At 37.2% G+C, this 26,641-nt stretch overlaps 1 protein-coding gene across 1 annotated transcript in view; it reads left to right on the forward strand.

The window, feature by feature from the left end:
• Positions 1–26,641, forward strand: part of Lama2 (laminin, alpha 2) — a 544,126-nt gene that overhangs the window by 399,754 nt on the left and 117,731 nt on the right. The window contains exons 32-34 of the mRNA XM_013026778.1: positions 261–454; positions 10,617–10,759; positions 14,383–14,481. Coding sequence (XP_012882232.1) covers positions 261–454; positions 10,617–10,759; positions 14,383–14,481 — 436 coding nt within the window. The remainder of the gene's footprint in view (positions 1–260; positions 455–10,616; positions 10,760–14,382; positions 14,482–26,641) is intronic.

The following is a 26,641-nucleotide window of genomic DNA, read 5'->3' on the forward strand; positions in this document are numbered from 1 at the left end:
GATCAACGGATTGAGGATGGAATTCACGATGTGGGACATGTTGGCCAAGTATTCTACCACTCAACTATATCCCCAGCCTCTACAGACTTTCAATATCAGTTTTACTTCATTTAGAATGACATTCTCTCTCTCTCTTTCTCTCTCTCTCTCTCTCTCTCTCTCTCTCTCTCTCTCTCACACACACACACACACACACACACAATGTTCTAGAAATCTGACTTGTCACTTACTGCCTATATTTTGTCCCTGTTCCCCTCCAGGTGTGCCCCTGGCTACACGGGCAGTCCAAGCAGCCCTGGAGGCTCTTGCCAAGAATGTGAGTGTGACCCCTATGGCTCACTGCCTGTCCCCTGTGACCTGGTCACAGGCCTCTGCACGTGCCGTCCTGGATCCACAGGAAGGAAGTGTGATGGCTGTGAGCACTGGCATGCACGCGAGGGCCCGGAGTGTGTTTGTACGTATACTAACTTCCTCATTAGTTCTCCAAGTCGGTCTTCCACTTCTGTCTTCTTCCAGTCAGGAAGACCGACTTCCTCCTATGTTCAGTAGCTACCTTTCCCCTTCACTCTTTCTCACACTGTCTGCCCATCTCCTGCTCTGGCCTGCTGGTTTTGTCTCCATCCTGCTGAGCTGAGGAAATCCTCAGCAGGCTTTAGACATTTCATTGCAAACCCACTACAAAGCGCTCAGAGGCAAGTTTTATTTTAGATTTTTGTTCATCTCGGGGTTTACAATTTTGCCTAAACTTGGCACTGCCTTTGTGACAGATTAAAGATCCAAGTGTATTAAATTTTTCAGAATTCTTCTCAATTCATAATCAGCTAGACAGGCACATTAAATCTTGAATAACAGACACCCCCCCGCAGTTTTACAGAAATCCCAGGGCATGTTGCTTCCTAACTTTAAAGTTAAGAAGTGTTTGTTCAAGTGTTTATAAGTAGTTTAACACACAAATCAACAAATAGAGAGTGATTTGCTTGCTTTTTTCTGCTCTTTTTATTTTTTTCTCTCTTATTGAAACTCGTTTGGCCTCAGGGATGCCACAGTGAAAGCACATTGAAATCAAGAGTTGAATATAATATAATTCTTAGATCTTATTCCAAGCTAAAATATGTAATTTGTAAAGTTGAAGAAAAATTGAACTATGGTATTGCTTTCTATAGAGAAATTTATTTCAGTGCCCTTTATTTCACTACTTAACCTATTTAATCACATTTATGCATGCCAGTATGTTTGGACTTAACATTTTGTATGTGTTCACATCTTAACAGCATTTTACTTAGAATACTTTTTGCTTCTGCTCTGTCTTTATGAGTGAACTTAGAAGATAAGAATAAATTTTAAAAATGTATCAGTACTCTAAAACTGGGTATATTTGGGAAGAGAAGGTTTTTAACTTTTTCTTTATGTTTCAACTGTTTTTAATTAAAATTGATGAGCATGTAAGTAGATGGAGAAATTAAAGGTAACTCATCATATGCATCAATAATCTTTTGTTATTGATACAGATATGGTTCACCATTTTCAAGTATGATAAATAACAATAATTGACCGTAGGGCCACACCTTCACTCTGGCTTTTTAATGCTAAATTAGTCACAAGTGTGTCACCTATTTTTCTTCCTTGCTGGCTTCAAACCAAATTCTGGGAGCTCAACCTCCTGAGTAGCTAACCAGCACCCAGATGAAGATTTACTTTAAAGGGAAATTGAATTCTATTTATCAACAATAACTTCAAATTCTTTTTCTGTTGATAATCTTTCCTTTGTTCACCATTTCAATAGAATTTATCATAAGAAAACAATTCATTCCTGTCACAAATGTGGATTTTTTTCAAAGGACCTCTATGATTTTAATAAATATATTGATTCTCCTCTTACAGTTACACCAATTTTTCAGTGTTCATTTGCATTTGCTATCTATGTGTTCACTTTAGGTGCTGTGTCCTGGGGTAATATAGAGATACTTTTTTCTTTTATAGGATTTTTTGCCCAAACCTTTCTTCTAAAGAGTTTGTAATTCTACTTCTAGATGCTTCTTAGGCTACCCTCTTTCAGTTTTAGTGACTTTCACTTAATTCTACAAATGTTTCCTCTTACCCTCTTCAACTTAAGAAATATTGTGCAGAATACTTTAAGAGTGTTCTTCCTTTCTCATCTTGATAATTTCTGCATTTTGGGAAAATGCTATTCTTTCCAAGCACTCAGTTTTTACTACTAGATTTGAAACGACTCTAGCAGAGTAAGGCACAAATGAAGACTAAACTCTGACCCTTCTGAGTTCTCTATGCACAATGCTGCTATATCCTCAAGGTAAATTAGATCACGGACTGAAGAATACATTCACCGGGCATGTTGTATATCTATAGGCCTGTTTTATTATCTGTGATCACAGTGGGATTTTATAAGGCCTAACAGTGTTAGTTTGGAAGGGACTGGATGAAGGGAAAAGAAAACATAAACAGTAAGAGAAACACTTGTCAAGTTGCATTTGAATATGATGCTGACTATAGAAAGCAAGATTTTGATTGTATTGATAAAAAACAAAGTCATTTAAATTATGAGCATGGATTACACAAGTTAGTTTTTCTCTCTTGTTAATTTTCTAAGATACACAGCTTAATCTGACTCAGCAGGAATTTGTTGTTGTTGTTGTTTTTTTGTTTTAATTTTCAATGAAGAGCTTCCTAGTGCTCTCAGCCAAGAAGGTATTCAGATTATGGCATTATGCAACTTTCTTGTTTCTGTTAAAGCAGCTTCCTTATAGTTTCTGTTCATTTGGTTCTTTAGTAAAAGATACTTGGTTTTCCTGTCATTAATTTGGTTGGTATTGATCCATGCTACCCATGCACAAAGCAACTGTCACTGTGATTGTGGATAATTTTTCTAGCTACTCAGGATCAGTCTCAGTGGTCTTTATGCCACATTGGAAAAGCTGTTCTCATAAATTAAGGAGTTACAAAACTAAAATGTCATAAACAATAAAAGTTGGTCACTATTGCCTTTATTTTCACTCAAGCTATAATTATTTGAAGTGCATCTAAATCCTACATTGGTTTTTTAATTCAGGCTAGGCCATAATAAGGTTTTTTTCTCTTAAAGAATCATATGGTGGGACTGAGAAGGGGGTTCCGTGGTAGAGTGCTTGCTTTGCATGCATGAGGCCCTGGGTTCCATTCCTCAGCACCACATAAGCAGAAAAAGTCCGAAGTGGCACTTATCTCAAGTGGTAGAGTGCTAGCCTTGAGCTGAGAGCTGAGAGACACTGCCCAGGCCCAAAGTTCAGGCCCCACAACTGACAAAAAATAAATAAATAAATAAGAATCACATGGTAAAGGTCCAAGTTTTATAATTTAACATTCTCTTCTTCTGTGGCTTCCTCAAATCATGCAGTAACCTGGACCTATGGGGGAGTTACAGAAAGTATAATGTGTCGTTAGATTAACTAATTTTTCTAAATCAGATTTCATTGCAGAAAGAAAGACACCGCATGCATATATGTGAAGAATCTAAGTGTATTAGATGCTCAATAAATCTCAACCATACACATTACCATGGCTGTTTTCAAAGGCATTCATTGAGCATCTCATTAGTTTCTCGTGAAATATTTTCTTACCTTAGGTTGAATTCCAGTTTTTACTAATCACCACTAAGGCTAGATCCTTTAAGTCAGTGATGGCCGCTTTTATAATTGCCTTACATTCTAGTTTTCTTTAAATCTTTATGCCTTATTTGTAGATGTGTAAATATATTGATTTGTGACTTTTTTTCCTCACTTGGAGATATTGCTGGTACCAGGCTCAGGCCTGTTAATCCTACCTATTCAGGAGTCTGAAAACTGAAAATCATGTTTCAAAGCCAACACCAGCAGCAGTATCCATGAGACTCTTATCTCTAATTCACCACCAAAAAGCTAGAAGTAGAGCTCTGGCTCAAGTGGTGAAATGCCAGCTTTAAATGAAAAAAAAAATTGCTAAGAGATAGGGCCCAGGCCCTGAGTTCAAGCCCCAATATGGCACAATAAAGAAGTGGGGAGAATATTAGTAAGTCTTGCCTCACAGAGTTGTGAACCTTAGAGAAGATCCTGAAAATTAAACAGAATCCATGTAGGGAATATTAGATAGGTAAAAACTATTTCTTATTTCACTATTATTAGTTATAGTGCTTTCAAAATTTCAAAGTTTTCTATTTGGTATTTGAAAAGCTATATTCTCCTGAAGCCATAGAAAATTTGTTTTCACATTTTTTTGGTAATTTGGTTTAATTTAAATAGTATGCATATTTACATTTCATGACTTGGTACATGGACAAGTTGATCAGTTTCAGGTAAAACCTACAGAATACCCTTTTACCCCGTCAATGATATAATAGAGGCTACGTATGTGGTGTACACCTGTAATCCAGAAGCAAGTGAGAATGGGATAAGATTGTAGTTCAAAATCAGCCAAGCAAAAGGGAGTCCCTAAATAAGCCAGATATTGAGGCATATGTTTGTCATTACAGTTACTAGAAAGGTTAAAGTAGAAAAATTGTAATCTGAGGTGGTCCCAGGAAAAGTATAAGACCTGATCTGAAAACTCACTAAAGCAAAAATGGATGGAGGTATGGTTCAAGTGATAGTGTGCTTGCCTAGCAGATGTAAGGTCTTGAATCCAAACCTTAGTACTACTACTACTACTACTACCACTACTGCTATTACTCTTCCTCCTAATGATAATAATAATAATAGTAATAATGGCAAATAACAGGTATAAGCAAACCTTCTTGGTGAGTCAGAATCAAACTTTTACATATATATTTACCAATCATCTACAATAAATGAGTTCATTTTAATAAACACAACATGTACAGTAATCTAAAAGCTTTTTCTTTAAAGGATCAAGAGAAAGAGATATAAAATCCAAGAACAGTGATCTATCATTGTCATTCATCTTGAATAATCACTTCTAAATTTACATTAAGATGTAAATATGTAAAAGATATACTTTCACCCCTAGCTGACCAGAGTAGACAATTTATTTATCTTTACCTACAGCTGGTTAAAGATTTGGCCTTTTCAAAAATGCTCCCCATCCTCAATTCAGCCTCAGCTTCTTTGGTTTGAATGCAGCTTTGAATTTTTTGTGACAGTAAGCTAGTAATTATTATGCATGGGGGACTCTGGTGGAAATATAATATCTTGTACTAATTGCTAACAGAAAGATCTGTAATATTAGCTGCATGATTTGCCCCTTGCACATGCCCAGCTCTAACGATCTGAATTTAGTACTGCATTTGTTAATATTAGACACAAATTTATCCTGACACTTTTATAGGCAAAACCTCAGAAACACTTAGTCATGTAAAATATAATCATAGTCTTGAAATACTTGCTTTTGCACTCCTGTATTTTAGGCAGAATCTCACTTTATAACCTTATCTGTATTGCTGAGTTAGGAGAGTGGTTTGAAGAGGTCATTTGGAACCTTGATTAGGAGATGGGTGTTAGTTTGAATGGCACCTTTATCAAAGAACTATTCTTTATACAATGTGACTATCCCATGTCACGATACACTCTTCTGATCTAAATCTACTTGCATTTGCATTCCATGTCCAATGTCTGGTGTCAGATACTTCAGACTTTTTGAGGGCAAATAAAAGTAACTTGTAGTGAAAGTAAAATATTTTGTGTCAGAATAAAATAGCAAACCATTACATAAAGGGCACAATTCTCCACATATTTAGCCTGATAATTGCTCAAGCTACACTTCTACTGAAACTTTGGCAAAATCCCTGTGGCTCTGTATTCATATATCTTCCTGACCAGGTGAAAGAGATGTTGGGATTTTACTTAGAGCATACTATAAAATCTACCTTCACTTACCCAAATTTTCTTGCACTTTGTTCCCCTAAAAGCAAATCCAGGAACCATGAAACATAGGATAATAATCTTTTGGACACCGCAGCAATAAAATGGAACAGATTAGCTCTTGAAAGAGCAATTAAGTAAATTTTAATTTCAACAACTGAAGATGAGAAACCAAACAAACAAACAAAAAAGGATAAGCCTGGGTAGAAGAAAAACAAACCAGTATTCACCATGCCTCTTGGCACTGTAGCTTAGCAACTTTCTCTGCAGAGTGCTGCAGTTAGTCAGACTTAGTTCTTCTTTCTAGACTCTGGTTTATTATGCTTGCATAAAGTGAAAACTCAGAAAATGGTAGGTATGATCTCTGGAAATTTCTAGGACCTTCTAGCAAAGAGTTAAACTGTATATTATCAATAATCGGATCTAACTCCTTCTTGGAAATAGGTAAGTTGTACATTAGAAATACATTGGACAAAATGATAGCAATGGATTTTCATTTTATTTTCTTGTCAGTCGTGAGTCTTGAACTCAGGGACTGGGAGCTGTCCCTGAGCAGTTCAGCTCAAGTCTAGTGCTCTACCACTTAAGCCACAGCACCAGTTTAGTTTAGATAAGAGTCTCATGGATGTTCCTGCCCAGGCTGGCTTTGAACTGCGATCCTCAGATCTCAGCCTCCTGAGTAGCAAGGATTACAGGCGTGAGCCACTGGCACCCAGCATGATAGCATTGGATTCTTGAAGAACAAACTACCCTAAAAAGCATATTATGGTAGATTTAAAGGAGCACTCAAATAGTAGAATTCCTTAGAAAGGCAAAGTCAAAGATCAACAAAATAACATAAGGTAACAGGTATTTGAAATGAGTAGGGTAGGGTCAAAGGGAAAGGTGCAGATGAATGAAGAGAAGAGGGGGAGAATTCAGTGGACTGTATGTCATAAAAATTTAACAAGAATGAGGGGAAAGAGTGGAGAGAGGAGAGGCAGATGAGAGCAAAGAACGGGGTGACATTGATCAAGATACAATTTATTCATAAATGGCTTTGTTAAGTGGCAAATCTTTTGTACAACTACTTAGAGATAACACAAAAGGCATCAAGCACTATTCAGTATCTTGAAATAACAATAAAAAACCAAATTACTAATTATTATCTGGATATATCTTCCCAAAACAGAACTCCAACCCAGAAGTGATCATCACCTTGATGTGGCCCATAACCTAAATATGTTGTTTCTTTCTTGGTGATGCTTGTACCTATTTTCTCATCCTCCTCCCCTCCATTCCAGTTTTTTCCTAGACAAACTCACCAATGAAATCTTGATGTAGATATCAGAACAGCCTTCCCTTCTCCTCCCTTCCATCCTTCCTTCCTTTCCTTTCTCTTCTTCCTACTGGTTCTCTACCTACTTCTCTCCTCTCTTCCTCTTCTTCTTTTTCTTCTTCCTCTTCCTCTTTGTATTCTTTCCTCCTCCCCCTTCTTCTTATACCTTCTTCCTTCTTTCTTCTTCCTCTTCTATTTTTCCTCTAGTTCCTTTCTCTATCCCTCTTCTCTCTTCTTTCTCTTTCTTCCTTTCTCTTTTTCTTCCTTTCTCCTCTTTCTTTCTTCATTTCTCTTTCTTTTTCTTCATGTCTCTCTTCCTTTCTTTTTCTCTTTCTCTTTTTCTTCTTTCTCTTTCTCTCCTTCTCTCTCTTGCCTCTCTTTCTTTCTTCCTTTCTTTCATTCTTTCCTTCTTTCTTCCTTTCATAGTACTAGGGTTTGACCCCAGGGCCCCAGGCTTCAAATTAATGTGATTAATGTATGCTAATCAAGAAAGGAAAAAAGAAAGATAATAAAGCAAAAGTGTGCAAGAGTGCTTGATAAGGAGCTAGGTAACAGTAACTTTGAGTCATCCGGGTCTTCTCCTCTGAGGAAGTCTCATTTGAACATTTAACCTTCACACAGGCAGCTAAGAGGGCAAAGCTAAAGTGCCCTAGGTAGACAGGGAAAAAAGCAGAAGGGCCTCCCCCAAGTTCTTACCTCTTTTAGCTTTGTGCATCCCTGCTTCTCATCTGTTCCAAAGGTTCTAATCCCTTGATACAAGATAGGATCATCTGGAATTTTTTTTTTCAGTCACAGGGCTTGAACTCAGGGCCTGGGTGCTATATCTCTGAGGGTTTTTTTGTTTTGTTTTTTTTTTTACCAAAGGCTAGTTCTCTAGTATTATGAGCCACAGCACCATTTCTGATTTTCTAATGGTTAGTTGGAGATAAAAGTCACACAGACTTTCCTGCTTGGGTTGTCTTCAAACTGGTCCTCAGATCTCAGCCTCCTGAACAGCTAAGATTAGAGGCATGAGCCACCAGCACCAAGCCATCTAGAATCTTGAAGGAGTACTGATTTTACCACAGACTCATTAAATCAGTTTCAGGAGAGGTGTAGGCTGGGTATCTGTGTTTTATAGTGTTCTTGTGATTCTAATGTGCAGCCAGAGCTAAGAACAACTGATCTCTAGCAGAACTTTCCCAACATTCCTTGGCATAGAGCACCCAGACTCTTTCTAAAACACAGACTGAGGTAACACCAGGATTATGCATTTCAGTAAGCACCCAGGCATTGTTCAGAGTGCTGGTCTAGTTGCTGTTCCAAGCATGACACACAAAATAGCAGTTATCTGTGTTGCCTGTGAGCTTGTCAGCAAAGAATCAGAAGCCAGAGACTTCAGTCATCTCCCATATAAGAAACCTGGGTATGCTGGAGTCTTCTGAGTACTGCAAGTTCTCATTCAGAGGCCTACATGCTGGACTAAATCCATGTTGAAACAGTCAGTTTGGCTTTTAACTGTGTCCTGTGTTGGGTTTCTCTTTAGAGTTGCATGTATAAATGTACACAGGTCTGCTGGAACTTGCTCTCTTCCTTTTACTGAGATTCCACAATGTCTAATTTCTCTTTCCTTCTGAATGGAAGGATAATGAACACAGCTCTAGCTCCAGACTTCTCCTATGTCCACAGCCTGTTATTCACTCACTGTTGAAGTGCCAGGAGCTTGCAAAGCCCAGCAGACGGTGCTCTTCTCTTAAAGGCATCACCTGCAAGGAGCTGATTTATTAACAGCCCTGCTGGGGCAGTTTAGTCCCTGTGAAGGGAGAAGATAACTCACCTCTAACTGCTGTCCTATCAAAAAATCACCCTCCGTACAGCTTCTCTTTGTTTACAAGCTATGCTAATGGTTTTCTCTCCATTAAGCCACTCAAGGGAGTGCTATTTAGAGAACTAATTGAATTCCTGCCAGTTTGGGGCATGATCCAATGCTGCTCCCAATCTTAGTATTTTCCATAAGATATATTTTCTTCATACAGGTATAGTTTTGATACCTCTATTCATAGGATATAAAATAGAAATTGTAACTGTGTTTTAAAAAAACTAACAAGTAAAGAAATAAAAGGTAATTGTGGACATAGATCTATCCATACCATAAATATAGTAGTATACCTCCTATGGTATAAAGATAGACCACATTTCTCTGCCATGTAAAACTAATATGTGTGAAGTGAAATATATATATATATATATATATATATATATATTTAATCTTTCTCAAAAGGAATATGTGCATGACTAAGCTGGGTGTTTATACCTGTAATCCTAGCCACTCAGGAGGCTAAGATCTAAGGATCATGGTTCCAAGTCAACCCATGACTCTTATCTTCAATCAGTTATCAAAACAACCCAAAGCAGAGCTGCAACTCAGATGATAGAACACCAGCCTTGAGCTAAAAAAACTAAGGACAGTGACAAGGTCTTGAGTTTAAGTCCCAGTACCAGCACAGACACAAACATACGTACACACACATGCACGCACACACACACACACACACACACATATGAAAAATACATTACTGGTTATGAGATTAATTTAGTAATGAAGAAACAAAACCCACATTTTTCTTTATATCGCCTCACGGACCAGTCCTGCCCACTACTGTCCAATGTGATTAGTTCTCCTTTCTAATCATTGAAAAGACTGTAGGTACAATATTATCATTCTCAGATACATAAAAGCAAACCTCTTCTGACTGGTAGTAGTTATTTATCTATAAAATTGGATACAGTTCCTCTCCAAGGATGCTTGAGGATTTGGGAAGCTTCATGTAATTATGAGTGACCATATGCAGCAGGCTAAGGAAACTAAATAAATATCAAGACAAGAAAAAAATAATTTGTAAAAGGAAAAAAAATACTTCCCTTTTGACTGAAGAAATTCTGTTGAAAATATGTCAACCTCATAATCTCTATAACTTTGGTATGTAATTCATGATTCATCTGCAGACCAAATTCTCACAGGTTCTGGGCAGGGCAGTAAAATATGGCATTGCATAGTTCATATCTTGAACGTGTTTGCTTCTTTATCTATGAGGCTAGATTGCTCATGTGGGCACTTCTAATTATTTGCAATTTTATTTTTAGCATCCAATTTCTTCTTTACTGCTTTACAATATACTTCCTTCCCCAACCCCAAAAGAAATCCTTTGGGTTTTTTCCCCCTCCTCTTAAGTCCTCCTGTTTTTGTCATGTTCCATACGACTAAGTTATAGGTGACAGGTACTCCTGCTCTTTCATTATCATCTATTTTCTTTCATCCATCATCTTTCAGATAGAATTAATAATCTGAGATGAGAAATACTACCTTTCTCAGAATTCAGCCTGGACCATCAACTCTTTCATAGCTGAAATCCTTGAACATCTGGCTAGGATCTCTGCAGAAGTAAATATTCTCTGTCATTTCCCTTTTGCAGTTTGTGGAGATGAATGCACGGGTGTTCTTCTCGGTGACCTGGCTCGTCTGGAGCAGATGGCCATGAACATCAACCTCACCGGCCCACTGCCTGCTCCATATAAAATCCTGTATGGTATTGAAAATACAACTCAGGAATTAAAGGTAGGCTGGAGCAGTAGCAGCCAGGGCTACGCCAAGATGGCAGAGGCATCCCAAGAGATATTGGCCATAATTGGTACAAGCTTTTTCAACTGCCCTGAATCAAGGGAAGCAGCTGTTAGGAAAGTTCAGAGACTTTATAAACTATAATATGCAGAATGCTATTAAAGGCAAAGGATCTCACAAACCCAGCCCCCACACGTGCCCATTGTTTGGCCTAAATCAGTTTTATTATGTGACTTAAAGATGTGCAAACATAAAACCAGATATGTACTACTTATACTTATAGCTCCATAAAATCAAATTAATACTTATGAAAGCCGACAAAAACTAATAAAATTCAAATTAAAAACATAAATCTAAAATTATATGATTTTTGGCTTCTTGCAACAAGACTATGATATTGACTACTTCCCCTACAGGTTCTTGCCACTGCATGCGAGGGGGGGGGGTGACTCGCTTCCCTCCCCTCCCACAGTGTATGTGGAGCGCTCCTTGTAAGGAGTCTTGGACGTCATTTGACAAATGTACGTGACTTCTGTGCTCAGTTGGCCTAGGCTCAGACACATATACACATGTAATTCCTGAGATTGGGTGGCAGAATCATCTCTCAGCTGCCTAGCCTGGAATCCTAAAAAGCTTACATTACTACTGAAGGTTATTGTCAAATTGAAAACCTAAGGTTAAAAATCTCATGTGACTTTCCAAGTACTTCTATAAGCACTGATTTGAGACACCGCATTCTAAAACATTATTAAAACTTTTAGGCTTTTATCAGATAGAAAGAAATGTTTAGGGAATTGGGGTTTTTTTTAAATGATGCAAAGTGGTTACTTTTGCCCTCTCAGTCAATTATTTTAAGTATTTATTGAGAAATTATAGAATGACATAGGGTTGTTCATTTGTTCCCTGGATTTCTGGCCTCCTACAGTATTGTTTCTACCCTCAGAAACTTTAGCTTTCATCTAGCTAAATAAATAGTAGGCAAAAATTAAGAAATTAGCAATAACACATAAGATTGAAGCTCAATAAAGTACAAATATTGGAAAAAATCAGTAACAATCAGGGTGACTAGAAATATACCACTAATGATAACATAATTTTGTTGGAGTTTGAAGGATAAACATATTTTTTGTTTTATTCCTTTGAAGCAAGATCATACTAGGCAGCCCAGACTGGCCTCAAACTCAGAATACCCCGACCTCAGCCTTCTAAATTCTAGGATTATAAGAGTATACTTATATACTTTAAGTCTGTTTTAACAGGAAGATAAGGATTCATGAGGACTAGAGAAAGAAATCACTTTTATACACTAGATGCTGGCAGATACTTGTCTGAGGAATATATTCTTTAACTATGATCAGAGCCCTATTGTTATTCCTACTTCCCAGAGAAAACTAATATGATAGCAAGACTAAAACTTACTGGAAAACTAAGCAATGAAACTCTTATAAGGATTAGCATGCATAACTCTTATGGAAACCTCAAGGATTATGAGTGTTCATAGACTGAATATGTCTTTCCCCTTCCTCTGTTTGGGCTACAATGATGAGATGTCATAAGTAATTAGCTTCTTAACAACAGAAAGTTACTTTTCAAAGTTCAGGCAGCTTGGAAGCCCAAGGGAAAACCAGACTCTGCAACTGGGGTGCAGAGGTATCCTTCTCCACACATGATACCTTCTGTGTCCTCATGAGGTAGAAGAAAAGAAGAAGTAACTCTGAATTCTCTTTTATCAGGCTAGGACTCTAAACATGAGGCCTCCACCCTCATTACCAAATCAGCTCCCCAAGGCCCTTCGTTCTGACTGTTACCGTAGGAACTAGCATTTCAACATAGACACTTGTAGAGACAAACCCAAAACAAGTCCTAACACTCAATAAGATGGTATTTTAACAGGGATATTTATGAAGTATCAGGGTCACATTTGGGTATGAGGATGAGGCCCTCATGGTGGTATTAATGTCCTTTAAACAGCTACCAAGCAAAAGAAAGAGAGAGAGAGAGAGAGAGAGAGAGAGAGAGGGTTTATTGGCCCTCATGAGGCATTAAATTTGTGAATACCTTGATCTTAGATTTCTAACTTCCAGAACTTAATAATTCATTCCAGACACCTTTGCTAGGCCAGTTTCTTTTTTTTATAACAGTTTGACTTAACTAAATCAGAAATAGTATTTATATTTACATGGAGGGAAATTACGCCACACGAAAGTTTGTATGGGCTACCAGGTTACATGATTGCAAAATGTCGAGCCAGGTTTGAATAGAATCAGTACAACTTCAGGGCCTGCGAGAATGAACTCATCTTTGTAAACTTCACAGAGATATAAAAGTACTTACTTGAGAGGACCCAACCAGCTAGTGGTGAAGCCCCCTGCTGGCCCCTAGCCCATATAAACTCTTGCCACTGAATTGTGCTTGAGAAAGTCATAGGCAAAGGGGTTTCCTGTCTGGCAAGTATTAGAAGTCAGGCCTGCTAGTGAAAGATAAGGTAGGAGACCTGAGTAGTGCAGAGAAACATGAAGGACTATCTTGAACGGCAGGCAAAGGACTCTGAGTTTACCCAGTGGTCCCAGTACTTAGGGATATAAAGAGTTTTCACAAAAAGAATGCTGACCAGTTATTCTCCATTTATGTAGAAAAAACTTACAGAGAAAAGCCATCACATCAGAAAAGGAAACTTTTAAATTGGATATCATTTTTTAATAATACTAAAAAAATGGGTGACAATGTATAGAAACTGCTGTGGAAGAGATTCTGATCTGTGACCTCATCCTAGCCAAAAGTTTTCTGGGTTAATCAACATGACCTTGAGATTCTTTAAATTCCAATATATCCTGATCCTGTGTTTGTGTTCTTCCCCTGTATACCTATTATTTGGTGTCTCTGCTTCTCAATTTAACATGTTAACACCTTCAGCAAGTTATGGTACCTCTTTGCTATGTTGTTTTCATCATGTCAGCTAGTATTCATCAGAACCCAGACAAAAGATCACCAAGAGCCCACACATGTGATAGGAAAATGTTGAGGCTGTCAAGTCATGGTAACCATAGACACACCACCATGAGGTGTTCTAGTGTGTCTTAATATGAGGTTCTTCAGAATAGCAGAGCACTTTGACTTGTGCTAGTCAACTGAGTCAGGATCCAAGAAGAAGTGTATATTCCATTGTGCTGTTAGAAGGGCTACTGTTTTGTTTCTTAGCTACTGACTAAGGAGTAGGAGCTTTCAAGAAGCAAATGGTTTAATGAATGCTACCCATCACTGGCTGTGGGGTCTTGTTCAAAATTTTAATATTCCTTAAGCCACAGTTTGCCCATTTCCTAAATGGAGTAATAGTTATCTCATAGAGTTTGTGTAAGCATGAAGTGAAAAAAGTAAACAAAACAGCAAAGCCTCGTACGTAGTAATTTCTCAATAAATGACTGCAATTTGTGCTATTTGCCTGAGTAATTGGCATGGCAGTCTGTAGATAAGTGCCTACTTGAAGTAGTTTCTCTATTTTCTTTCCTTGAAGGTGAAAAAGCTATGTTCTTTGTGTATATAAGAAAAATGTGTTCTGTTCAACCCTGTGATTACTGAGAAACCATTTGCTAAAATATATATGGTCTGAAATCTCTTTTCAGTACCTTCTCTCACCTCAGCGGGCCCCGGAGAAGCTCATTCAGTTGGCAGAGGGCAATCTGAATACACTTGTGATGGAAATGAATGAGCTTCTGAACAGAGTAAGTTGGAAAAATCATGAATCTACCTGAAGCAGATAATCTTAGGAAATTAATTTTCTGTCCAAGCATGGTGGTGCATGGTTGTGATGCCAGTTACTCAGGAGGTGAAGTTAGAAAGATTACAGCCTTGTCTGAGGATAAACCGGGCAGAAGCACTAGATTCTCTCTGAAAAATAAACTATAAATGCACAGAGATGATATGGAATTGTTCAAGTGAGAGAGCATTTGTCTAACAAACACAAGCCCCTATGTTCAAGCCCAATACTACTGCCATACACATGTATATTGTGTGTATACACATACACATATGTATATGGGTATGTGTGAGCATGTGTGTGTTTTTTTCCTTAGAAATTCAGGAATTCTGAAATCTTGTTTTTTCTGAATCAGCGTATGAAGTAGATAAATTGTGATTTTCAACTTCTGCTTCGAATCAAATCTTAAAATCCAGTAACTTCTCCCCCTACCACACATTCACACACACACACACACACACACACACACACACACACATACACACACACACACAAACACAAACACAATAAAAATTAAGGTTGAGATGCTTAAGTATGAAAGATGAAAACAAAAATTACCCAAATGATAGTGTATTTTGATGACTATCTAGGAGCCTACATGGTAAAAGTTTATATCAATTGAAAATTTCAAAATTCCTATCTTTGATTATGTAAAAAGAAAATAAAAAGACAAACAAATGAAAGTACTGTGTTGTCTTTAATCTCCTCATGGAATTTTTGCATTTACCTAAAATGCAGTCTAAATCAGTATTCCCATACAAAAAGAAAAGAAAAGAAAAGAAATGTCCTTTATTGTAAAACTCCAGAACAGTTGGACACCTTGTAGAATCAGACTTTAAAATCCACACTGCATTCATCAGACTTCTTCTTCGGCAATTGTTCATTTGAAATTTCAGAACTGCATAAGGGATCCCTACAGTTCTTTTTGCTGTTAGATAATGAGAAAAACAGCACAAAGCCCGCCATCTTGTGGTCAGAAAGATTCATGAGCAAGGCAACTGGCTCCCAATGAAGGGACCCACTGGATTATTAAATTTAAACGGAACAGGACAGAGAATACTGAAGCAAGAGATTCTTAGAGATTGTTAAGCCTGTTCTGTATTTTTTAAGACTTGCTTCAGACCATAGCTATGAAATGAACTGTGTCCATCCAGGCTCCAAAACTCAGGGACCCACAGGATAAAGGACACAGCTGCCTTCCCATGGCCTAGGACATTATCGATATAAACCGCTATCAGACAGGAAAACTTTCACAGGAAAATGGCTTCCGTTCACAGAAGTGGGTGCTGAACAATAGTCTTGATGTTACAAATCAGACATATATGCATTCAGAAATGCAGGCCAGCAATAAAGAAGGTACAGAGATAAAATGGTCCCTTGCCAAATGTACTTAGACACTGAATTAAATGAACAAAGCTATTCAATCATTTGTGATTTGTTACATCAGTATTCCTACATTTGAGATTTAAAATGGGTCAAATGTCAGAGCAAACTCTTCTTTGCTTCAATTTAATTCGGTGTTAATACTGCATTCAAAGCACAAGTATCAGCAGATGAAAAATAGTAATGAGGCTCAATCTATCTTTGGGCGCTTCCAGTTGTATGTGTATGGGTGTGCATGTATGTACATATTTGTCTATGTGTTATGTCCATGTGTATGAAAGTGTGTACTTGTGTGTCTAAGCGCTCAGGTATGTGGATAACATTAGTCAAACACATGTAAATATACACTAAAACACAAAATTAATTAGGAACAAAAATTGTGCAGGAGAAATATGTGAAAATGAGACCATTTATATTGTTAGAATATTTTTTAAGTTCATGAGCAGGTGGCATTTATTTATTTAATACTGGAGGTCTCTGTGTTCCACACACTGTGACAGACTGTGCAGAAAGAAATGAAATAAAACAGGTTCCACCCCTGCTCCCACTGAGCTTCTAACAGCTAATGACTCAGTCCACAGCTACAAGAAGGATTTCATCAGATCAATCAGATCTTTATTGTGTCTTAACCCACATGCTTTCATCTTTTCAGCAGACTCTTCTGAATTTTTTAAAAATAAAATGTTTCTTTTTAGAGAAGCTTAAGGTTCAAAGCAAAATTGAGCCCAAAGTACAAACTTGAATACCTCCTCCCCTTCCACCTCCAGACTGGCATATTTAATCAGTGAAGTGACAGCACCTAGAAATCCCCAGTTGACTATCCCAGTAGTTCATTCTCCATGTTTGAATCTTCTGTACAAGTTGATGATGACATGAATCCACCATTATAGGCTCCTACAGAATAGATTCACTGCCCTGGAAATCTTCTTATTCATTCCTCTTCCCTAAGCCCTTGAAACTGCTCATCTTTTCACTGTGTCTACAGTACAGTCTTTGCCAGGATTCCAAGCAGTTGAAATTATATAATTTGCAGATTTTTTTTCATATTGGCTTCTTTTGCTTCATAATGTACACATAAGCGTTCTCTATTTATTTATTTATTCATTCATTCATTCATTCATTCATTGCCAATCCTGGGGCTTGAACTCAGGCACTGTCCCTTAGCCTCTTGGTGCTCAAGTACTGGACCACTTGAGCCACAGTGTCACTTCTAGCTTTTTCTGAGTAGTTTATTGGAAATAAGAGTCTCACAGACTTTGCTGCCCAGGCTGGCTTTGAACCACAATCCTCAGATCTCAGCCTCCTGAGTTGCTAGGATTACAGGTGTAGCCACCAGCACCAAGATCTTCTGTTTGAGCTGGATTTGAACCACGATCCTCATATCTCAGCCTCTTACATGAGTGTACACAGTAAAAGTATAGGCATGTACCACCAGTGTCCAGCTATGCATTTTTAATTCATTTAGTTTGCTGTAGTTTTTGATAATTTGTAGGTTAGAAACTACCAAGATGTCTTTTTAATTGGCCTACCATCTTGTATTTCTACAGCCATAAATAAGAGCAGCTCATTCACTTTTTCCCTATCTTTTGCTGCCCATAGTTTGCAGTTAGTGTTTCTGGTATCTCATCCTGTTTTAATGTGCAGTCCTTTAATGACATGGTGCTGAGCATCTTTTCAGACTATGCATTTGCCATCTGGGCTTTGTCTTTGGGAAAGCTTTCTCTATTTTTTAATTGGATTGTTTGTTTTCTTACTGTTCAGTTTTAAAGTTTTTGTACATTTTGTTTAAGTTTTTGTCAGAAATATCTCTGCAAACACTTTCTTTTACTTCTTGGCCAATTATTTCCGTCTCTTAAGAACCTTCTACTCTAATGAAGTCTAGATTATCACTTATTTCTCTCAAGTCATAGTACTTTCGGTACTATGATTCAAGGCATTAACCCATGATCATTTAGATTTTTCTCCTTTGTTTTCTTCTAGGAGCTCTGCTATTTCCATTTTATATTTGGGTCTATAATTCATTAGTAATTAATTCTAACATTTGTTAAACCTTTGAGTTTTTTAGTAATTTTAGATTTGCAGAAAAGTTCTTCCTACACTCCCTATTTACTCCAGGTGCAATTTCCTCTATTTTTAACATCTCGCATTAGTGTGCTATGTCTGACACATGATTATTAAGTAAAGACTTGATTCATGTTTCCTCAGTTTCAATGAAAGTTCCTATTCTATTTCAACCAAGGTACCAGGCTTTTTTCAGTCATCATGGCTTCTTAGATTCCTCTGAATGATGACAGTTTCTCAGACCCATTCTTGATGACTTTGACAATTGTGACAAGTTGATATGTTTTGTAAGCTGTCCCTCCATTGGAGTTTAGCTCATGTTTTTCTCTTGATTAGAATAGAGTCACAAGGTTTTGTGAGAATGACCTCCATTTTGACTATACTGTGTCAAGAACCCATGTGGCCAGTATATCTTATTGCTGCTGCTGTTAACCTTGACTGCCTACCTGACAGATTTTTCTCCCTTTAAAATTTCTCTTTTATTCTCTTTATTCTATCTACCCATTCTTTGGAGTCTGTAATCTTAAAGCCTAGAAATGACAATACTGAAAGCAAAAATCTTCATCCTTCAAGGTGAGGGGGAAATGAAAATACTAATTAACTTTGCCCTCTAGTACATTTATAGCTAAAAATATAGCTGACTTGAAGATCATAAATATTCAATATAACAAGTTGTCTCTTTCCTTGTGATCAAAGTATGTGGTAATCAAAAGACAAGTTGATCACAACCAAAGGACTAGATGTCTTAATAGCCAATAACCAATTAGGTTAACATGCCAAATGCCATTATGGACAATCTTATAACTGGGATGTAGGGCAAGTTCAAGGATCACAAATTCCTGTTGTTCATGATATGAGGGTACACATCCTTACAATAGGACTGCATACTGAAATTATCTGGTACTAGATTGTGGGCCCACAGGATGCCATGCAATTTGGCCTAGGTACAAAATGAGGACCGAGGTTTTTTTTTGTTGTTGTTTGTTTTTTAATTTATTTGTTTTGGTTGTGGGGCCCTGGAAGCTGTCACTGAACTCTTGTATGTGTGTGTGTGTGTGTGTGTGTGTATATATATATATATATATATATATATAAATTGTAAAAATACTGTACAGAGGGGTTACAGTTACACAAGTAGGATAATGAGTACATTTCCTATCAAGCATTGTAGCCTCCTCCTTTGTTTTTCCCCTACCATCCCTTCCCTCCCTACCTGCCCAACTCCTCCCCTCCCCAGAAATTGTAAAGTTCATTTTCAACAGAGTGTCTTGTGCATCTCATTGTTACAGTGGGTCAACCTGTATCCTTATTTAAGCTTTTTTCTATATCCCTTCCCCTCCTCAAATTATAAAAATCTATATACAAGACGCAGGACATCGGAATCAAATACAGTGAAAATAGGGGTTTTTCTGTGGGGGAAAAACATACAAAAGAAACAAAAGAATCATATAGTGCATTATAAGTACATTAAAAACAATACCAAGAAAGAAAAAAACACTGTGTCCCTGTCTTGGGATTCATTTTGCTTAACATCATCTTATATGGTCATATGTACATAGCTTTTGACCTTTTCTGCTTGTCCTAGACATGCACTAGTTATTGCAAATAAGGGAAACTGTGGGACCTATGTTTCTTTGGGTCTGGCTTACTTCACTTAATATAATTTTTTCCAAGTCTTTCCATTTCCTAACAAATGGGGCGATGTCATTCTTTCTAATGTAGGCATAGAATTCCACTATATGTATGTGTGTGTGTGTGTGTGTGTAACATTTTCTTGATCAATTCATCTACTGAGGGGCATCTGGTTCCATATCTTAGCTATGCTAAATAATGCTGTGATAAACATGGTTGTGTTAGTAGCTTTGGTATGGTCTTGTTTGTGATCATTAGGGTAAATGCCCAAAAGAGGGCTTTCTGGGTCATAGGGGAGCTCTATGTGGAGTCTTTTGAGGAAACTCCATACTGCTTTCCAAGTATTGAACAGGTTTACACTCTCACCAACAATGGCCACATCCCCTCCAGCATCTGTTGTTATTAGTGCTTGATTATAGCCATTCTCACTGGGGTGAGGTGGAATCTCAATGTTGTTTTGATTTGCATTTCTTTTGTGGCTAGAGAAGTTGAAAATTTCTTCATGTGTCACTGAAATCTTTTGCTCAAGGCTAGCACCCTACCACTTTGAGCCACAGCTCCACTTCTGGTTTTCTGGTGGTTGATTAGAGATAAGAATTTCAAGGACTTACCTGCCTGGGATGACATTGAACTAAGATCCTCAGATCTCAGCCTCCTGAGTAATTAGGAATACAGGCCTGAGCCACCAGCACTCGGCCAACAGCACAAGGAGTTTTAAGAGCTGCCTAGATGATTCTTTTTTTTTTTTTTTGGTCTGGTTGCGGGGCCTGAACTCTGGGCCTGAGCATTGTCCCTCAGCTCTTCATCTCAAGGCTAGTGCCCTGCCACCTGAGCCATAGCGCCACTTCCGGCTTTTTTCTTTTTGCTTATATGGTGCTGAGGAATCGAACCCAGGGCCACAGGCATGCAAGGCAAGCGCTCTACCACTGAGCCAACTTCCCAGCCCCTGCCTAGATGATTCTGATGCCAGCCAAAGCATCAGAACATCAATATACAGTAACCACCCCTCCCCCCCGCAGTGACCTCACTGCTAAGAGCTCCTTTCTAAAGTAAAGCCATTTTCCCACGAATTGTTAGGATGATCCTTCTTTTTTCTAGTTTGTATTCTCTCACCAATCACTTCAAGACATTCTTTCAGTTTGTTAAAGTGGCAAGTTTCATTCTGCATAGTTAGCATAGGGGCGAGCTGTGCCTTCCCTTCATATACGTTAAGATTTTGTGCTTTTGGTTTTTCACAGAGAAATCCACTTCCCAAATGTTTCTGGGTAAAAAAATAATAACATTCCTGAAGAGATATTTAGTATTCTTTTTTTATTCTGCAAATATTTAAAAAGAAATCTTATATAATCGTGGTATCTTTTTCAATGTATTCATTTATTGCTATTTTATCTTCCCCTCTGGAATATAGGCTCCTTGAGAATGAAAATCATATTTTACACATTTAGAGTACCCAGCTGTAAGGAAATATTGAGATTTTTATGAAAAGTCTACATGCCTCTAAAGCTACTATTCTTAGCTATTTGGTAGCCCTCTACCAAAACTATATTTACAAGCTAACAATGATCAAGTAGTTGCTGAATCCAGTGAATACCACATTATTTTATTTGACTTCTCTACAACAATTGCCTATTTTGATACTTCCTGACATATTCTTCCCACTGTTTTATTCTTAAATCTCTGGTCCTTCATTCACAGGATCTGCCTCTGCCTATTCTTTCAATGGTGTTCCTTGGAATCTACTATTGTCTACATCTCCTCCATTCCACATATAAACTAATTTTTCACTAATTTATATTTTGAAGGTAAACTTCATTCTTCTGCTTCAGTTCCTTATACCTAATTACCAAATGGCTATCCAAACCCAACTCATAATTTCATTTGAAATTATATCATGGCTTTCCACTGGGTTCAAAATGTCACATAAGGCTTTCTTATCATAGTCTGAACTTCCCTCCTTCATCTCTTACCACTACTCATGGTGTGGGCATCTACATCCCTGGGTATTGAGTGTGTAGATCAGAAAATTCTCCTCAATTCCTCTTTCTTCCTCATGGTCCTCCTACTTATCCACTTGTTACCAATGTCACCAAACCTTGACTTTGGCATATAATTTTCATCTCACTAGCCTACCTCCTCCAATCTCATAATCCTTAGTTTGATATTTCTAGGTTATTAGTCTCTGCTCTCACTCTTGCTCTTTCCATCTGTTCTAATGGACATCAAGAATGATGCTATTTGAGATGTGAATAAGTCACCACAGTGCTTAAACTCTTTCCCTGATTTACAAGGTCCAGAACCCTACCCTGACCCCACATGTCTCACTATTCTTGTCTCTTACCATCTGCCCTGCAGCCAAATATCCACCCCTACCATGGAGACTTGAAGGTAAATATCCTTTCCTCTACATCTTAAATTCTCTTAACTCCAGTTTGCTTTCAAATGTCAATGCTAAAAGCAGTGTGACAATAGAGTTGGCAGAGATTCTTCCTGAGATAATCTTACACCATGGTGTTTTTTCTCAGGCTTGTAATTATAAATTAATTCACATGATCATTTTACAATTAACTCTCTACCTCCACCAGACTATATGCTCCAAAAGGCAGGAAACTGTTTTTGTTCATTGTTGTTGTCAGGTTTTGCTTTTGTTTTCTTTCTTCTTTTTTTGCTTCTCTTTTTGCTTGGAATGGTACTACTAAAACCATATATGTAGTAAGTGTTTAGTCAGTATTTGTTTAATGAGTTAATATTAATTAATTGAATAAATAGCGTTGGAACAATCAAGTGAAAAGCAACCAAGTCCAAAATAAGAATTTTTAAATATCTTTAAATGCATCAAATAAAGCCTATATTTATAGTTAATTAAATTGGATAACATCCTTTTGTGTGAAAAATGTAACTCAAATATATATTTTATAAGATAATGATATATAACTGGTGGAATATCTAAATTTAGTTTTGTTTATCTTTTGTCTAGTAAAAACTCACATTTAATGATGATAAAGGATATTAAAATAGCAAAACTCCTTAAACAATCTAAGTGAGGCAGTGTTATATTTTTACAATGTTTTGTTTATAATGTTTAAAGGTGTAAGTACCTAGCATTGTTGTTTATTTCTATTCTTAAATTTTGAGAGAGAAAACAACTATATGCATATGATTTATATACATTATCTATAGTAAATCATATGTATTTGATCCGGAACTCTTAAAAGTGAAATACCTGAAATACCTAAGGAAAATATTCCACTTGAAAGTGGCTCCTCTCCTTCCCCCACAAGATCCAGTGGTTGCTTCCTGCCTCTTCCTGTGTTGATGCTCCAATAGTTTGTTAGAGGAATGCCACATTGCCACTCATATACAAGATATCCAGTGTTTCAGGATGACCCTTGAGAGTATCATATAAATGATTAGATCTGAAATTTAACTTTAGCAAGAAGCCATATGAGGCTGCATATGTGAAAGTAGATAACATTTAAGCAATGTTGTCTATTCAATAGTTAGATTTGCTCCATTAGATTATAGTTTACCATAAAGAAGGCAGAAAATGAAAAATATTAGTCATACGCAGCCAAGAAAGAGATGTGCCAGTTTTAAGATGCACAGTGAGAACTATTTGAGGTAAAGGAGGAAGTCACAGTTGCATTGTTCAGTTAATGTGTGCCTAATGGTAATACATAAATACTCAAAAATAAGAATGAGGAAAAAATAAATGAAAGACCTAGGTGAGTAAATTTAAATCAAAGGCAGGAGAGATACATATGTACAAGGAACAGTGTAAAGAATCATTTCTAAAGAACCACTGAGATTACAGTATAGGAAGGGGGATATAAAACAAAGAAAACCAAAGCTCAAGAATGAAAGGAAGATTATATAATGTGCTAGGATAAACAAGAAGATATTTGTCAGATTTTCAGAGGACAAGATAATAGTGAAAATGAAGGAATATGACTAAGAAATAGAGATAGTAATTTAATAAAACACAGGAAGAACAAAACTGGATGTCACAGATATCTCCTATCAGGTAGTATTTAGCATTCACCTGTAATATTGTCAACAACCTGTCCTGTTGAGCCTGAGTTTTTTGGTTAATTTCACTTTTATGATTATTCCACAATCACTCATGATTGCCCACAGCATTTCCTTGATGACTTTTTTCCTGGTCTTTTTATAACCAAGAGGACTTTAACATACAATCTTAAAAAAAAAGGTGATATTCAGACATCAACTTTGTGTTACCTTATTTCAGAAGACATTATTGAACTTCTTCAACTATATCAGTAGCATGACAGAGTATGAAGCATGGGCTAGTTTTGAACTGCAATCCATTTAACTGCAAGACATTTGGAAAAAACTAACAACAACCACCCTTTAACTCCAATAATTTCCCATCCCAGATGCTCATCTTTTTCATGTGTTTTTCTATCTTTCTGGGTGTCAGCCAGTTAAAAATAGGGCTTGACAGATAATATATATATATATATATATATATACAAATATATATGCAAATATATATACAAATAATATATATATACAAATATATAAAATAGTAGTATGACAATAAACTTTTGCTCCCACCCCCCTAAGTGGGAACTCAGTTAAATCATTTAACCTCTTCTACTTTCCACTTCCGCCGGTATAAAAAGCAGGGCTCGTGCTCTCCACATCTCTTTAAAGATGGGAAGAGCAATGAGGACCCAAGAGAGTACACCCTTCAGATTTATGCACATGAATCCAGGGGATGGCTGAGATGAACTGGGAAGCCTGTCATTCAGAGTGCTAATCCACATAAGTGAATGCTTTCCGTGCCAGGAAAATGTCTCCTTTTCGTTCTTCCTCTGTAATCCCTGTGCTGGCTTTGAAGACTCTGCCACCCACTACCTCTACCTCTGCCCTAGTCAGCCTGAAGCTTTGTGTAATCAGAGACGGTGCTTTGAATTACCATGAGGCCGGTGGTAGAACTCGCTGCGGTGATGATTGGAGGTCTTCAGGCTTGGCTCTCCTCCCAAACACTCAGCTGCAGCTCTTGAGCAGCGGTTTTGTGTGAAGCTCTGAGAAATGCCTAGGAAAATGCTAAAACCACATTTGCTGGCAAGCAGAGCACTGGGCATATGGTCAGTCTGAGTACCATTGGGAATCCTCCGACAGTCTTCAGAACGTCGATGGGATGGAAGTTGGTCTGATGCTCATTATGCCAGCCAATCATCCACCATCTTTCACCCCTTACAAGTTGGCAGGCACTGTGCCTGTTATATTTTTGGAATACAAAGAGGTAGGACCAAATTCTAGTTTACAAGGATAGAGATTAGAGGTAAAACACCTAACAAAGTACTCATTTTAGTCATAAATGATAGTTAAAAAAAATTAAGAAGGAAGAGCATATGCCTATCTTACTAGGCAGGTTTGGCTGTAGAAAAGATGGGGTTGAGATGGAAAGTTTGGTTTATTTTTGAATAAGAGAAGTCAAAAATCCATAATATAAACAAAAAAGATAGACAAAAGATGGTAATGAGATTGGTAAGATTCATTAGGAAAATTGTTTCTTTAACAGCTGTTTACCTACATTCTGAGAATAGTAATTTAGGCATCATACTAGCATACAAATATAAAGAGATAAGCAAAACAAACAAACATTTGCTCTCTAAGAGCTTTTCTTTTATTCGAGAAGGTAGGCCAAAAATAAATAAGTCAAATGCTTATTCATCAAAATTAAATAAGAACTCTGAAATGCATAATGCTAAGAAGGAGTATGGTTTGAAGCCATTCTGTGCAGGATAGTCAGTAGACCCTTACCTTTCATTAATTATGAAAAAGCTGGAAATGAAGTGTGAGGCAAGAGATAGACTGATAGCCTTGAGCAAAAAAGCTTAAGGACAGCACCTAGGCTACACAAATACAAGCCCCAGGACTGACCCTGGTATGCCTCTCTCCCTCACTCTCTCTCTCTCCCTCTCTCTCTCTCTCTCTCTCTCTCTCTCACACACACACACACACACACACACACACACACACACACACACACACTTAAAAAAAAAACCAGAAACTGTCAAACAAGTTGATGTTAGGAGAAATGAACCCCAAGATAAGGGTTCAAATGTTTTTTTTCTTTCTTGCAATTGTTTCCAACATATTTATAAGATGATTTCTTTGTTGCTTTGTATGTCCCTCCCCCGGAGTATAACCCCTGCTTTCACTGCATTTGATGTTGATATAATTTGTGGAGGAGAAGGGAAAAAACAAACTGTTTAAATAGGGATACAGATGGACCCATTACAACAATGAAATATACAAGATGTTATGTTGAAAAATGAACTTTACAACCTTGGCGGGTAGGGGGTGAGGGGTGAGGGAGTAGTAGGGGGTTGTGGGGGTGGACGTGGAGAGGGGAAGGGATGGTATGGGGAAACAAAGAAGGAGGCAACAATGCTTGATAAGAAATGTACTCACTATCTTGACCATGTAATTGTAACCCCTCTGAATGGTATTTTCACACACATGCAAAAAAAAAAACTTCATTCTTACTACACAGTATGTGAGATTCCTGACATCTTATAAATTTCATAATTGAATAGAATGTTAATGACAGCATTTATACATTACTGTATAAATACAGTAGGCTAGTAGAAGAAAAAATGAATATGCTCTTGATCATGCAAAATATCAAAGACAACATATTGATATACATTTATATTTTAAATAGATATTCTGAATTGTTAATAAGAATTTGCAAAGTTGATGGTCTGAATATTTTTGTAAGTTATGATGATTTGGTAATATATAAAAGATATTGAAAAAGCAAACATATAAACACTAAGTTGCATAAAGAAAAACTGTGCCTTTTGTGTATTGTGAGAAAGAATAGTATTGTAAGCTATTGATTCTTTTTTTTTCTTTTTTAAAATTTTATTGTAAAGGTGATACACAGAGGGATTACAGTTATATAAGTAAAGAAATGAGTATATATTTTTTTTAATTTAATTTTATTTTATTTGTGAACATACTGTACAGAGGGGTTACAATTGCATGGGCAGGATAATGCGTACATTTCTTAC

This window comes from Dipodomys ordii, unplaced genomic scaffold, assembly GCF_000151885.1.
Source record: "Dipodomys ordii isolate 6190 unplaced genomic scaffold, Dord_2.0 Scaffold97, whole genome shotgun sequence".
NCBI lineage: Eukaryota > Metazoa > Chordata > Mammalia > Rodentia > Heteromyidae > Dipodomys > Dipodomys ordii.